A 15,000-nucleotide genomic window follows, 5' to 3' on the forward strand; every position below is an offset into this window, starting at 1 on the left:
ATTCAGATCTCAAAACATTTTATTCCAGGATTAGGATTTAGGTATGGCAGAGAGAGAGAGAGAGAGAGATTTCAAATGAATTGTGTGTGACAGAGAGAGAAAGGAGAGACCGAGAGAGAATTCAGATTTCTGAACATTTTTATTTCGGGATTAGGATTTTAGGTATGGCACAGAGAGAGAGAGAGAGAGAGAGATTTCAAATGAATTGTGTGTGACAGAGAGAGAAAGGAGAGACCGAGAGAGAATTCAGATTTCTGAACATTTTTATTTCGGGATTAGGATTTTAGGTATGGCACACAGAGAGAGAGAGAGAGAGTTCAAATGAATTGTGTGTGACAGAGAGAGAAAGGAAAGAGAGAGATAATTCAGATCTCAGAACATTTTTATTCCAGGGTTAGGATTTTAGGTATGGCAGAGAGAGAGAGAGAGAGAGAGATTTCAAATGAATTGTGTGTGACAGAGAGAGAAAGGAGAGACCGAGAGAGAATTCAGATTTCCGAACATTTTTATTTCGGGATTAGGATTTTAGGTATGGCACACAGAGAGAGAGAGAGAGAGAGAGAGAGAGAGAGAATTCAAATGAATTGTGTGTGACAGAGAGAGAAAGGAAAGAGAGAGATAATTCAGATCTCAGAACATTTTTATTCCAGGGTTAGGATTTTAGGTATGGCACACAGAGAGAGAGAGAGATTAAAAAAAAAAGTTTTTAATTCTATTTACAGATTAAGATTTTAGGCATGGCCTTGAGTGAGAGAGAGAACACTGAACACTGAACACTGAATGGTTTAATGAATAGGCCACTGGCCCATGTCATTGAGGGTGGTTACAAATTCATAGTCACATCAGATGAATGATTCCCTGCAAGGTCACGCAAGTTATGATCAAAAACCATACTACATAATTTGAACATTTGCACATAGTTATCCAAACTCGTGTATATGTACACATATACACAGCTATGCACGTACATACATGCACATTTAAATACACACACACCTATGCACTCGCGCATATACACGCACGCACATACACACACTCATGTAAGTATTGATGACATACTTATCAATCCAACAGATACATACGACGGACTTTCAGAGCTTTCTCAAGGAACAGAGCAAGGCGGATGACCAACGTTTTACATTCTGATGCAAATAGCATTGTCAGCTTAAATTGTGATGGATAATTATAATATTTGGCAGGGATATACTGTTCTCTTAAATCCAGGTACTTTGGACATTGTAGGACAAAATGAGTTTCAGTTTCTATTTGAAATTCACAGAATGGGCAAAGCAGCTGATTTACTGACAAGTTCCTTCTGAAACGCAACTTATGGACATACAATTCAGACACACCCAGTCGCATTCTGATCAGACTGACTCTGGCTCGCAAATGATTTACTAATTGTAAGTATGGAGATAAAATAAGATCACTTTTAAATGTTCTATAGAATTGAAAACGTTCACTGTGCAGCATATCAGAAGACCACTGTGTTTTGTATTCATCAATTAGCTTATTTCTCAAGACTTTTAAAAATTCATTTTCGTTACCGACCCCTTGGTTTTCCCAGACCTCCCCAAAGCCAAATTTATATAAGAAAAAGCAGACTGATGATGCCCAAGTGTTCTTATTACTGTAATGGTAGTATAATAGCATTTTATAAGCTTTGTGTGGTAAGCGATGGGGCGGCATTTTCAAAATTTTCAACCAATACTTAATGCTCTTTAGGTATAGATTAACATACAGTGGGAACCGTCCAAGTTCTCCATATGCCATTATGTTAGGTGTTCTTAAACTAATATTCAAGAATCTTTTCAAAGCAAAAAGGTGTACCTTTTCCACAGTGTCAACATTTGCAATGATTCCCCAAACCTCAGCCCCATAACTAAGTATTGGCTGGATCTGAGCATCAAAAAGTTTGAAGAATATAGTTGGTGATTTTTCTCCTAATGACCACAGCAATCTAAATATAGTAATGACTCCTTTCTTCGCTCGACTTGCCATGTCATTCAAACTGTGCGTGAAGGAAAGTCTGGTGGACATGATAATTCCTAAGTACTTATACATGTTAACAACTGTAAGCTTGTTCTGGCCATAAAACCACGTTTCCTTTTCGGAGATATAGCCACCATTTCTAAATATAACAACATTTGATTTCTCTAAGTTAACTATCAGCCCAAGTTTCTTTGCTGTGTCGAACAGAACATTTAACTGATTCTGGAGGCCTACAATCGAGTCAGAAATCAAAATAATATCATCAGCAAACATAAGAATTAGGATTTCTAATAAATCAGGAATAAGTTGAATACCATGTTTACCTTTCTGAATGACTTCTTCTGCTAATTCGTTTATAAAGAGGGAAAACAGAACTGGACTACATACCTCTCCTTGCTTTAACCCTGAAGGACACATAAATGAATCACTAAGTTCACTGCCAGCTCTAACTCTTGCTTTCACAATGTTATATATGCTTGTAATGGCTTGGTACATTCTCCCATTAATTCCCCTTTTCTTTAGAATTTTCCATAAGTTTATACGGACAACAGAATCGAAGGCTTTTCTAAAGTCGATAAAAGCAACATATAATTTTTTGTGCAGCAACAATTGCTTTTGAACCATGGCGAATAATGTAAAAACATGATCAACTGTGCTATATTTCTTTCTAAAACCGGCTTGACAGTCGTTAATGATATTGTTACGTTCAATCCATTTATTTAATCGTTCGTTTAATACATGGCTGTACAGTTTACTGCATATATTCAACAGGGATACCCCTCTATAATTATCTGGTAAATTTTTGTCACCTTTTTTAAATATGGGATGGATGATAGCTTCCGACCACTGTAGGGGATAACTTCCAGAAGAGAAGAGTTGATTGAACAAGAGGACCAAAAATGGAGCAATCACAGTGATAGAATTTTTAAAGATTTCTCCAATGATCCCGTCAGGGCCCGCTGCCTTGCCGTTTTTCAAGGAACGAACTGCAGCATAGACTTCACTTTCAGTAATGTCACAGTCAAGCGAATCAGTGTTGAGTTGGCTTTGCTCGTTACTGATAGGTTCTTCAGACTGGCTGTCTACATTGTCTGACAGGTCATTGTTCGCCTGAGACTGAAAAACCTGAGAGAAGTATTTATACCACTCATCTATACTTACGTTATTTTCACCAGATTTTCTGCCTGAAAATGATTTGAGTTTGCTCCAAAATCCAGTAGGATTATTAACTTTCTCATGCAGTGCGTTCAACACTTTTTTACGATGGGTTTTCTTTTTCAGCCGTAAGAGCTCTTTGTATTCCCTGCGTTTCTGGTTATACGCAGTTCTAATAGTTAAATTGTCATCCTTAAGTTTGTAGTACTGTCTCAAATCGTGACGGAGATCTCTTCTGTGTTGGTTACATTCCTGGTCGAACCACGGGTCGGTTCGTACATTTCCTATGGTAATGTTTTTTCTCATACAATCACTAGCAGAAAGCAGCGCATCATTAAAAATTTGTAAGGCTTCATCAACATTATGATTCACCAGGTAAGAAGCTCGTTCCAAATGGATTTTAAATTCACCAGACCCCAGTTTCTCTTTAAATTCCTCGTTTTTTTCTTGGTCCCAAACTAGTTTTTCAACTTGGTAAGTACTCTGAGTACGACATAATTCAGCTATATCTGCTTGACAGTGCATGACAAATTCTACAGGCATGTGTTTTGATTCAATCCTTGGTCTAACATTCAGGGAAACACAAGAATTTAACAAACAACGTGATACTATGACATAATCAACAATACTGCATCCTGTAGAAGAAATGTAAGTGTAGTTACCAAAATCAATGTCTTCTTTGATAGTACCATTTACGATGGAAAGATCAAAAGAACTGCAAAGATTCAATAGATATTTACCAAAGTCATTCTGAATGTTATCTTTTGATGAGCGATATACCTTGTATTCTCTATCATCGTCTAGTAACACATCTACCTCTATATCATCATTCTCTATTACATTTTCACCCCCAGTGCGTGCATTAAAGTCCCCAAGTAACAGAAAAGACATATTTCCATAACACTCTATCAAATCCATAATACATTGTTCTACAATAGCAACACCATTTGATATCTCTGTATTGCAATAATAGTCAGAAGTACTCGGTGGTAAATACACACCAAGTAGCATTACTGGCAATTCTGTGCCAAACATATCTTTGGACAGTCTTACTGCTATGATGTTGTCATACTCCACATCTATTTTTTCAACATACTTGGAAAAATCTTTCTTCACAAGGAGTGTCAAACCTCCGGACAGTCTTGCAGTTATACCATCCGAGAGTCTAACACCCGGCACAACAAAAGCATCATAATCTGGGAACAAATGTTCTGGAAACCGAGTTGTAAACGTTTCTACAAGAAGACAAAAATCAAAATTATTGATATAAGATCGTAATTCATGGTTATACACATGGGAAAGCCCTTCAATATTATATGTGACAAAGTTAATATTCTTCGTGACATGAGCCTGGCCGAATCCCTATTGGTTATTTTGTTTTGTGGTTCTACCTGTTGCTTCCTGAATGGTAGTTTGTCGTTTAGTTGTGGTTGCTGTACACGAGGCACTTCTCAGCCGAGCTGCCGGCGCGTCACGTGCACTTCTGTCTCTGGAGCTCCGTGTCTCGTGCACTGATGTGGCCTTGTCTTGGCTGTTGCGTTCTGTTGCTGGCTGTGTGTGTGGTTCCGTCACCGAGTCAGGGTCTGTCACGTCATCTACCTGTTCTGCTGTGTTTGTGTTGCTATAGTCAGTTTGTCTCGTTGCCTCACAAGTTTGTTGTGGTTTTGTGTTTTGCTCGTTGTTTGTTTCCGTGTCGTTCTGTGCGGTATAATGTGGCTGATTGTCAGTGACGGTAACGTCAGTAACAGTAAAAAGAGAATTCAGTAAAAGAGAATTCAGATTTCTGAACATTTTTATTTCGGGATTAGGATTTTAGGTATGGCACAGAGAGAGAGAGAGAGAGAGAGAGATTTCAAATGAATTGTGTGTGACAGAGAGAGAAAGGAGAGACCGAGAGAGAATTCAGATTTCTGAACATTTTTATTTCGGGATTAGGATTTTAGGTATGGCACACAGAGAGAGAGAGAGAGAGTTCAAATGAATTGTGTGTGACAGAGAGAGAAAGGAAAGAGAGAGATAATTCAGATCTCAGAACATTTTTATTCCAGGGTTAGGATTTTAGGTATGGCACACAGAGAGAGAGAGAGATTAAAAAAAAAAGTTTTTAATTCTATTTACAGATTAAGATTTTAGGCATGGCCTTGAGTGAGAGAGAGAGAGAGAGAGAGAGAGAATGTGTGAGCAGCAACACTGATAACTTTGTGAGGGGTTGGGTTTTCTGCAGGCGCTTTTAAGGGCAAGGCAGTACCTGACTTTGAAGGCTTGGAGGAAAGGAATTTATTACTACTAGGGAAGAAGGATGGTGTTGAAAGGAAGTTAGGGGGCAGAGAGGAAAAGGGGAGGGGGGTGGGTGAAGGGAGGAGGTGGGGGAGGATTGGGAGAGGAAGAGAGAGGTACTGCCTGCTGGGCAATATTACACCTGAGTGAACCCTGGAGAGTGATGATGATGTTGTATCCAGCTGTCTGCCTGTACTGAAGTGTGTGTGTGTGTGTGTGTGTCCATGTGTGTGTGTGTGTGTCCATGTGTGTGTGTGTGTGTGTGTCCATGTGTGTGTGTGTGTGTGTGTGTCCATGTGTGTGTGTCCATGTGTGTGTGTGTGTCCATGTGTGTGTGTGTGTCCATGTGTGTGTGTGTGTGTCCATGTGTGTGTGTGTGTGTCCATGTGTGTGTGTGTGTGTCCATGTGTGTGTGTGTGTCCATGTGTGTGTGTGTGTGTGTGTCCATGTGTGTGTGTGTGTGTCCATGTGTGTGTCCATGTGTGTGTGTGTGTGTGCCCGTGTGTGTGTGTGTGTGTCCATGTGTGTGTGTGTGGTGTGTGTGTGTGTGTGTGTCCATGTGTGCGGGTGTGTGTGTGTGTGTGTGTCCATGTGTACGGGTGTGTGTGCGGGTGTGTGTGTGTGTGTGTATGTGAGGTGGGGGGTTGGTGTGTATTATTATTATTATTATTCTTATTCTTATTATAGACTCATTTGCAGAGCTTCTAAATTTGACCATGTTTCTCCTCTCCTTCAGTCTCTCCACTGGTTGCCTGTTTCTGATCGAATAGACTAGAAGCTATCTACTCTTACCTTTTCTGCAGTCAACGGATCTGGCCCCAAGTATCTTTCTGAACTCCTCCATATCTATACCCCGTCTCGCCAGCTCCATTCTTCCTCTGATACTCGACTTCTCAGGATACCTCACGTCAGAAGTAAGACCTATGGACACAGATCATTTTCTTTTCAATCGCCAAAGACGTGGAACAAGCTCCCTGATACCTCCGTCATTCTGATTCCCTTGCATCTTTTAAATCTCGTCTCAGAACTCACCTTTTTCCTCAGCAATAAGTTCAATTGTGGCAGGTCCACTTCCTTTGTGTTAGCTGTGCTTGACTATGTGTGTATATATATGTATGTGTACATAACTACATGCATGTATATGAATGTGTATTGTGTGCGCGTGTGTTTATGTAAGTTTTTGCCTGCCTATGTATGCGTGTGTTAGGGTAGCTGTTAGATACATGTGTATGTTAAAATGTATGCAGTGTGTGTGTGTGTGTAGTGACATTTTGGTGTGTGTATGTAACATTGATGTTATGTTTTATGTTAACTCACTAAGTACGGCCAGTCCTCTCTTGTCCTCTACACAGACCCCTCGGATGTCCAGTGGGTGTCTGAATGACCCAACCTTTAGCTTCCGTCGTCAGAATTGTGGTATTCTTTGTCAACATTCACGTCTTTCAGTATAAGAGCCTTCCGCTTGCAATATTTTGATGATGGTAATTGGGGTGAAACGCTGTTAACGTCGTCTCTTTCGCCGTTCGTATGGAAAGAGTTAACAAAAGCGTTTTTGTAAAGCACCCAGAGCAGACTTCTGGATACTTATCCATTATTATTATTACTATAATTATTATTATATAATTATTATTATTTATTATTATATACCTTTTTCTATATTATAATTATTATTTATTTATTTATGTAAGCTTATCTATTATTTATTCCCCCTTTCTTTTTTTTTTCCCTCAAGGCCTGACTAGGCACGTTGGGTTACGCTGCTGGTCAGGCATCTTGCTTGGCAGATGTGGTGTAGCGTATATGGTTTTGTCCGAACGCAGTGACGCCTCCTTGAGCTACTGAAACTGAAACTATTATTATCATTATTATGATTGTTATTATGTCCAGAAACGGAGGGTCAGTGGCGGTCAAGATCATCAAGAATGTGGACAAGTACAGGGAGGCGGCCAAGCTGGAGATCAACGTGCTGGAGAAACTCAAGGAGAAGGACCCCAACGGAAAATAGTACGTCCCTCCCTCTGTCTGTCTGTCTGTTCCTCTTCTCTGTCTTTCTGTCTGTTATTCTGTCTTTCTATTTGTCTGTCTGTTCCTCTGTCTGTCTGTCTGTTCCTCTTCTCTGTCTTCTGTCTGTTATTCTTTCTATTTGTCTGTCTGTTACTCTGTCTTTCTGTTTGTCTGTCTGTTCCTCTGTCTGTCTGTCTGTTCCTCTTCTCCATCTTTCAGTCTATCTATCTGTCTGTCTGTTCCTCTTCTCTGTCTTCTCTCTGTTATTCTTTCTATTTGTCTGTCTGTTACTCTGTCTTTCTATTTGTCTGTCTGTTCCTCTGTCTTTCTATCTGTCTGTTCCTCTTCTTTGTTTTTCTATCTGTCTGTCTGTCTGCCCCTTCGTCTGTTTTTCAGTCCTTTCTCTCTGTCCCTTTTTTTCTGTCTCAGTGTCTGTCTGTACTTGTGTTTGTTTGTTCCTTTATCTCTCTGTTCTTTGTCTGTCTGTCTGCTCCTTTGTCTGTCTGTCCCTCTGTCTGTCTGCTCCTTTGTCTGTCTGTCCTTTGTCTGTCCCTCTGTCTGTCCTTTGTCCGTCTGCTCCTTTGTCTGCTCCTTTGTCTGTCCTTTGTCTGTCCCTCTGTCTGTCCTTTGTCTGTCTCTCTGTCTGTCTGTCCTTTGTCTGTCCTTTGTCTGTCTCTCTGTCTGTCTGTCCCTCTGTCTGTCCTTTGTCTGTCTGTCTTTTGTCTGTCCTTTGTCTGTCCTTTGTCTGTCTCTCTGTCTGTCCTTTGTCTGTCCTTTGTCTGTCCCTCTGTCTGTCTGCTCCTTTGTCTGTCCTTTGTCTGTCCCTCTGTCTGTCTGTCCTTTGTCTGTCCTTTGTCTGTCCCTCTGTCTGTCTGTCCCTCTGTCTGTCCTTTGTCTGTCCCTCTGTCTGTCTGCTCCTTTGTCTGTCCTTTGTCTGTCCTTTGTCTGTCCTTTGTCTGTCCCTCTGTCCTTTGTCCCTCTGTCTGTCTGCTCCTTTGTCTGTCCCTCTGTCTGTCCTTTGTCTGTCCCTCTGTCTGTCCTTTGTCTGTCCCTCTGTCTGTCCCTTTGTCTGTCCCTCTGTCTGTCTGTCCCTTTGTCTGTCCCTCTGTCTGTCCTTTGTCTGTCCCTCTGTCTGTCCTTTGTCTGTCCCTCTGTCTGTCTGCTCCTTTGTCTGTCCTTTGTCTGTCCCTCTGTCTGTCTGTCCTTTGTCTGTCCTTTGTCTGTCCCTCTGTCCTTTGTCTGTCCCTCTGTCTGTCCTTTGTCTGTCTGTCCTTTGTCTGTCCCTCTGTCTGCCTGCTCCTTTGTCTGTCTGTCCCTCTGTCTGTCTGCTCCTTTGTCCCTCTGTCTGTCTGTCCCTCTGTCTGTCCTTTGTCTGTCCCTCTGTCTGTCCCTTTGTCTGTCTGTCCCTCTGTCTGTCTGTCCCTTTGTCTGTCCCTCTGTCTGTCCTTTGTCTGTCTGTCCCTCTGTCTGTCTGTCTGTCCCTCTGTGTGCCTTTCTCAGTTTCTGTCCCTTTAGTTTATCACACGCATACACACAGTCCGGCACGCATGCTCGCTCTCTGTCTCTGTCTCTGTCTTGCTCTCTCTCTGTCTGTCTGTCTCACTCTCTCTTGCTCTCTCTGTCTCTCTCTCTCTCTCTCTCTCTCTCTTACTGTCTATGGAATATGACCTGTGCATATCTTTATTTTCATGTTGTTGTTTTTGTTGTTGTTGGTGGTGGTGGTGGTGGTGTTTTTCCCTCCAGATGAATGGATGTTAAAAAAATTAAAAAGTAGTCATGCTTAGTCCACTACCCTCTTGAATCGAAATTTGTTCCGTTTCATTTCATTTCATTCCGTTCCATTTCATTTTGTACTTAACACCAGTCTGTGTCACACTGTGTTGCACCATGTGTGTACAAATGCTGTACTGGTTTGACTACCACGGTCACATGTGTATCTCCATTTGTTTCGTTTTGATTTGTTTTGTTTTGTACACACCCCACAGATATATGTGTCACACTGTGTTGCAGCATGTGTGTAAAAATGCTGGACTGGTTTGACTACCACAGTCACATATGTATCTCCTTTCATTTCGTTTCAATTTGTTTAGTTTGGTACACACCCCACAGATATATGAAGTGATGGCCTAGACGTAACGCGTCCGCCAAGGAAGCGAGAGAATCTGAGCGCGCTGGTTCGAATCACGGCTCAACCGCCGATATTTTCTCCCCCTCCACTAGACCTTGAGTGGTGGACTGGACACTAGTCATTCGGATGAGACGATAAACCGAGGTCCCATGTGCAGCATGCACTTAGCGCACATAAAAGAACCCACGGCAACAAAGGGTTGTTCCTGGCAAAATTCTGTAGAAAAATCCACTTCGATAGGAAAAACAAATAAAACTGCACGCAGGAAAAAATACACAAAAAAAAGGGTGGCGCTGTAGTGTAGTGACGCGCTGTCCCTGGGGAGAGCAGCCCGAATTTCACACAGAGAAATCTGTTGCGATAAAAAGAAATACAAAAATACAAAATGTGTGTGTCACACTGTGTTGCAGCATGTGTGTACAAATGCTGGACTGGTTTGACTACCATGGTCACATGTGTTTCTCCTTTCATTTCGTTTCGATTTGTTTCGTTTCGTACACACCCAACAGATATGTGTGTCACACTGTGTTGCAGCATGTGTGTACAAATGCTGGACTGGTTTGACTACCACGGTCACATCTGTATCTCCTTCGACATGCTGGGGCTCAGCGTCTTCGACTTTCTGGTGAGTGACAGCGAATATGAATGTGACTGTGTGTGTGTGTGTGTGTGTGTGCGTCTGTGTGTGTACATATCGTATGCATTATCGGTGATAACTTGTATGCAAAGTTCACAGCTGTAAGACATATAATGTGTGAAATGTTCATGTGAAGCGCTGTTAACTCGCAAAAAGGATGGCTTTGTAAAGTGTTATTTTTCTTATCAATATTACTATGATTATCATTATTATCATATATATATATATATATATATATATATATATATATATATATATATATATATATATATATATACTTTGGTACAGAGATTTGCTTTTTGGCGGCAGCACATGTCCAACATGAAAAAAACAAACAAATAAAATGAAATAAAGGAAAAAATTGAAAGGCAAAGTGGAAGGCTCTAAACAGTTCAGTTCAGTTACTCAAGGAGGTGGTGTCAGTGTGTTCAGATAAATTTCGTGGTGTGTGTTTGGTTTTTTGGTCTGTGTGTGTGTGTGCATGTGTGTGTGTGTGTGTGTGTGTGTGTGCATGTGTGTGTGTGTGTGTGTGTACATTTTTCATGTGTGTACATCGTCTGCCTCTCTTTGTGTGTCTTTTTTTTTTTTTTTTTTTTTTTAATTTTGTTGTTTTTTGAAGGAAGTGAATCAGAATATTTGTAGTGAGGAGAATGGGCTGAAGGTGGGGGGGGGGGGGGGGGTGAAGATGTTTTCAACTTTGTTGTGAGCTACAAACAAATCGTACAACAGTGTCTGATCTTTCCTTGTTCAGTTTGTGTTGGGTGGGTTGTGTACAGTGTTGTCTCGTTTCGGTGCAGTTTCTGTATCCTTTGATCGAAGGAAGGAAATGACGGTGTTGGGGATTGAGGAGAAAGGAATAGGAGGAAGCCGAAGTTTCCTTGACGTTTTTTGTCATTTACAACGTTCGTTTATTATTCCTTCTGTGTGGGTGGGGGTGAGAGAGTGGGTATCCTGTGTCTGTCATGGTGGGTAGTTGTATATTTATATACCTGTGTCTGACAAATCAGCCCCTTCCTATCTCTGTGGCTGCCTTCACCTCTACACTCCGTCTCGCTCACTACGATCAGCTTCGGATCCACTCTGTTTACGCACACCCAGATTCAAACTCTCGACTGTTGGCCGCCGTTCTTTCTCTGTTTCTGGACCTTGCAACTGGAATGAACTTGCTCTTTCGCTTCGTCAAGTCTCCACACTCAGCTCTTTCAAGTCTGGCCTTAAAACCCACCTCTTCCCAAAATAGCCTCCCTTCCCTGCCTCTTCCTTGTCTTTAGTTTCTCCAGTTTTAGAGTTACGCATGCGTGTGAATGACTGGTGCGAAAGCGCTTTGATTTGTCTCTGCACAAGATTCAGCGCTATATAAATGCCATTATTATTATTACCGTCAGGACAGCAGAGGAGGCAGCTGAAGTTCTGACTATCTGGGCTAGAATTTGATTACAGTGGAGAGTGTCTTCAGGCCCAACACTCGGCTTATATCACAGATTGACATAAGTTTACATTTGGGCCAACAGCAGAGTGAGAGCTGTATTATCAATGGTTTCTCCAGTCAATGGGAAACCATTTACAGCTTAGTTTTTTGTGAAGGACTATGACTCTCAAACTAGGAGGCAAAATTGCACTGGCTCTTTGTGCTGCAGCCTTGTGGGCTAGTTGGCCTTTGGGAACTATCCCCAACGCCAACTGTCCTAAAACCCTCTTGGCCGAAAGAGTGGGGATGTAACTTGGGCAAGACACTCTCCACTATAATCAAATTCTAGCCCAAATAGTCGGAACAGCAGTTGCCTCCTCTGCTATTCTCATGGTCCAAGTCGGACACGACGACTATCATATATATATGGAGAGTGTCTTGCCCAAGTTACATCCCCACTCTCTCGGCCAAGAGGGTTTCAGGACAGTCGGCGTTGAGGTGGTTCCGGAAGGCTAACTAGCCCCCTCCCCAAGGCTGCAGCACTAAGAGCCAGTGTAGTCTTGCCTCCTCGTTCGGGAGTCTATAGTCCTTCACAAAAAGACTGAGCTGTTAACTCACTCAGTACGGCCAGTCCTCTCTTCTCCTCTACACAGACCCCTCGGATGTCCAGTGGGTGTCTGAATGACCCAACCTTTAGCTTCCGTCGTCAGAATTGTGGTATTCTTTGTCAACATTCACCTCTTCAGTATGAGAGCCTTCCACTTGCAATATTTTGATGGTGGTAATTGGGCTGAAACGCTGTTAACGTCGTCTCTTTTCGCCGTTCGTATGGAGAGAGTTATGAATTCTCGTTGCAAGTGGAGAAAGCGTTGACATTGATTATACATGCAGCTCTCGCTTTTGCTGATGGCCCAGCTGTAAGCTTGTGTAAATCTCCTGATGTGATGTAAGATGAGCATTGAGCAAAGTTGTGTACAGGAAGGGAGGGAATCGCTGAGTTGCTGAAGAAAACAAGGGAGTGGATGATTGTATGACCCTCACACCCTTCCCTCCTTCCCTCCCCCCTCCCCCTCACCTCCGATCCCCCACATACTCATTTCAAGAATATGTTAATGTTTTCTTGTGCTCTTTTTTTTGTTTTTGTTTTTTTGTTTTGTTTTCTGTTTAAGAATGTCAGTGAAAACACCTGATTTATTTTTTGGGGAAAATAAATTTGAATTTATTTGAGATGGAGTGTTTGATGATTTTGACACTTAAGCCGGCCAGATGCATTTTGCTTTTCTTCTTCTTCTTCAAATTACTGCTTATTTCAATCATTATCACTTAGTTAAAAGGCATGTTGTCAAGCTCCAAAGTGAGGATTCAAGAATTTCATGTTTTGTTTCTTGTTTTCTTGTTATTATTGCTCTCATTTATTTCTTTCTTTATTATTTATTATTATTATTATTATTTTAATTAATAGGTTGTTTTTTTTTGTTTTTTTGTTTTTGTTTTGTTGTTGTTGTTGTTTTTTTGTTTGTTTTTTTATTCAAGGCCTGACTAAGCGCGTTGGGTTACGCTGCTGGTCAGGCATCTGCTTGGCAGATGTGGTGTAGCGTATATGGATTTGACCGAACGCAGTGACGCCTCCTTGAGCTACTGATACTGATACTGATTGTTCTCATGCCACTTGTCCTGAGAATCTGGTTTGTGATCAGGGCTGCCAGGAACCAAGCCCCTACTGCCGAGGGTTCTTTTACATGGACAAGGTCGATTTGTAGGGGAGGGAGGGGGTGGAAATAGAAATCCTGTTTCGTGTACATGGGTCTCGAACTTGTGGACACTGGCGTCCATAGTCAGGCCCTTTACCACAAGGCCACTCCTGCTCTTGACGCTTTGATGCTCTGTGTGTGTGTGTGTGAGAGAGAGAGAGTGTGTGTGTGTGTGATTTATTTTTTGGATTTGCTGTCCAGTCGTTCGCCATTTCATGGGTTTTTTTTTTTTGGTTTTTTTTTTTTGTTGTTGTTTTTTTTTACGTTCTTTTTCTAAAAATCTCATTGTTTATCTGTCTACTTATTTAATTTCATTTAATTTTATTTGAAAAAAAAAAAAAAAATCCCTTAAGACCTGACTAAGTGTGTTTTGGTTACACTGCTTATTATGCATCTGCTTAGCAGCAGATGTGGATTAGGGTGTATACGCTACACCACATCTACCAAGCAGGTGCCTGACCAGCAGCGTTACCCGACGCGCTTAGTCAGGCCTTGAGAAAAAAAAATATATATATGGATTTGTCGGAACGCAGTGACTTCTTTGAGTAATTGAACTGATGCTCTAACATCACTCATCCCCTGAAGAGCTGAAGGATTTTTTTAGGTTATGGTTGTGTTTGAAGGGTTAGGGGAGGCGGTGTTCGTATTATGCTGTTTCTTAGGTAGTGTGCCTATAGGATTTGAAGGTCTGTGGAAGATGGATTGGGTGGGAAGGGTGTGTGTGTGTGTGGGGGGGGGGGGGGGTTAGCATTGTAGACTTAGATCAGGGTGGTGGTGTGGGTGGCAGGTGTGTGTGGTGTGCGGAAACTTTGGGCAAAGGTCATGGGTGGCAGAGAAGTGGAGTTCAGAGTGTGCTCATGTTTTAGTCTGTGGTGTTGGAGGTCACTGGAGGGGGGGGAGGGCGGCTTGGTTTGGTTTGTGTGGAGAGGGAGCGTGTTGTGTGTGTGTTTGTGTTGTGTGTCGTGTGTGTTTGTGTTGTGTGTCGTGTGTGTGTGTGTGTGTGTGTGTGTGTGTGTTTTGTGTATTATTATGGTGTGTGTGTGTTGTGTTTGTGTGTGTGTGTTGTGTTCGTTTTTTGTGTGTTAGCGTTGTTGTTGTTGTGTGTGTGTGTGTTGTGTTTTTTTTGTTTGTTTTTTTTGTGTTAGTGTTGTGTGTGTGTGTGTGTGTGTGTGTTTTCTATGTATTATTATGGTGTGTGTGTGTGGTGTTTTTTTGTGTGTGTGTTAGTGTTGTTGTTTTGTGTGTTTCTGTATACGTGTATATGTTGCATTTGCGTGTGTGAGTTTGTGTGTGTGCGTGTGTGTGTGTGTGCGTGTGCATGCGCGCATGTGTGTATATGCTGCAATGCATCATTTGTATGGGTGGGGAGTGGGGGATAGGGGTTGTGTATGTGTTTGTAATTGTCGCAGATGCTTTCCTTCATTAATCATTGTGGTAAAGGTGTGAGTTTACAGAAATACCCATCAGTGCCTCCCCCCACCCACCCCTGTGTTTTTTGATAAATATACATTGTGTGTGTGTGCCTGTGTGTGTGTGTGTGTGTGTGTGTGGTATTAAATATAAGTGTGTGTGTGACTCTCTTTGTGTGTGCCTTTGTGTGTGTGTGTGTGTGAGAGAGAGAGAGAGAGAGTGTGGTATTTAAAAGTGT

At 41.8% G+C, this 15,000-nt stretch overlaps 1 protein-coding gene across 1 annotated transcript in view; it reads left to right on the plus strand.

The window, feature by feature from the left end:
• Positions 1-15,000, plus strand: part of LOC143276836 (uncharacterized) — a 97,786-nt gene that overhangs the window by 29,619 nt on the left and 53,167 nt on the right. Inside the window, exons 4-5 of the mRNA XM_076581491.1 lie at positions 7,312-7,428; positions 10,091-10,181. Of these exons, the coding sequence (XP_076437606.1) occupies positions 7,312-7,428; positions 10,091-10,181 (208 nt within the window). The remainder of the gene's footprint in view (positions 1-7,311; positions 7,429-10,090; positions 10,182-15,000) is intronic.

The sequence above is a fragment of the Babylonia areolata genome, chromosome 33, assembly GCF_041734735.1.
Source record: "Babylonia areolata isolate BAREFJ2019XMU chromosome 33, ASM4173473v1, whole genome shotgun sequence".
Lineage (NCBI taxonomy): Eukaryota > Metazoa > Mollusca > Gastropoda > Neogastropoda > Buccinidae > Babylonia > Babylonia areolata.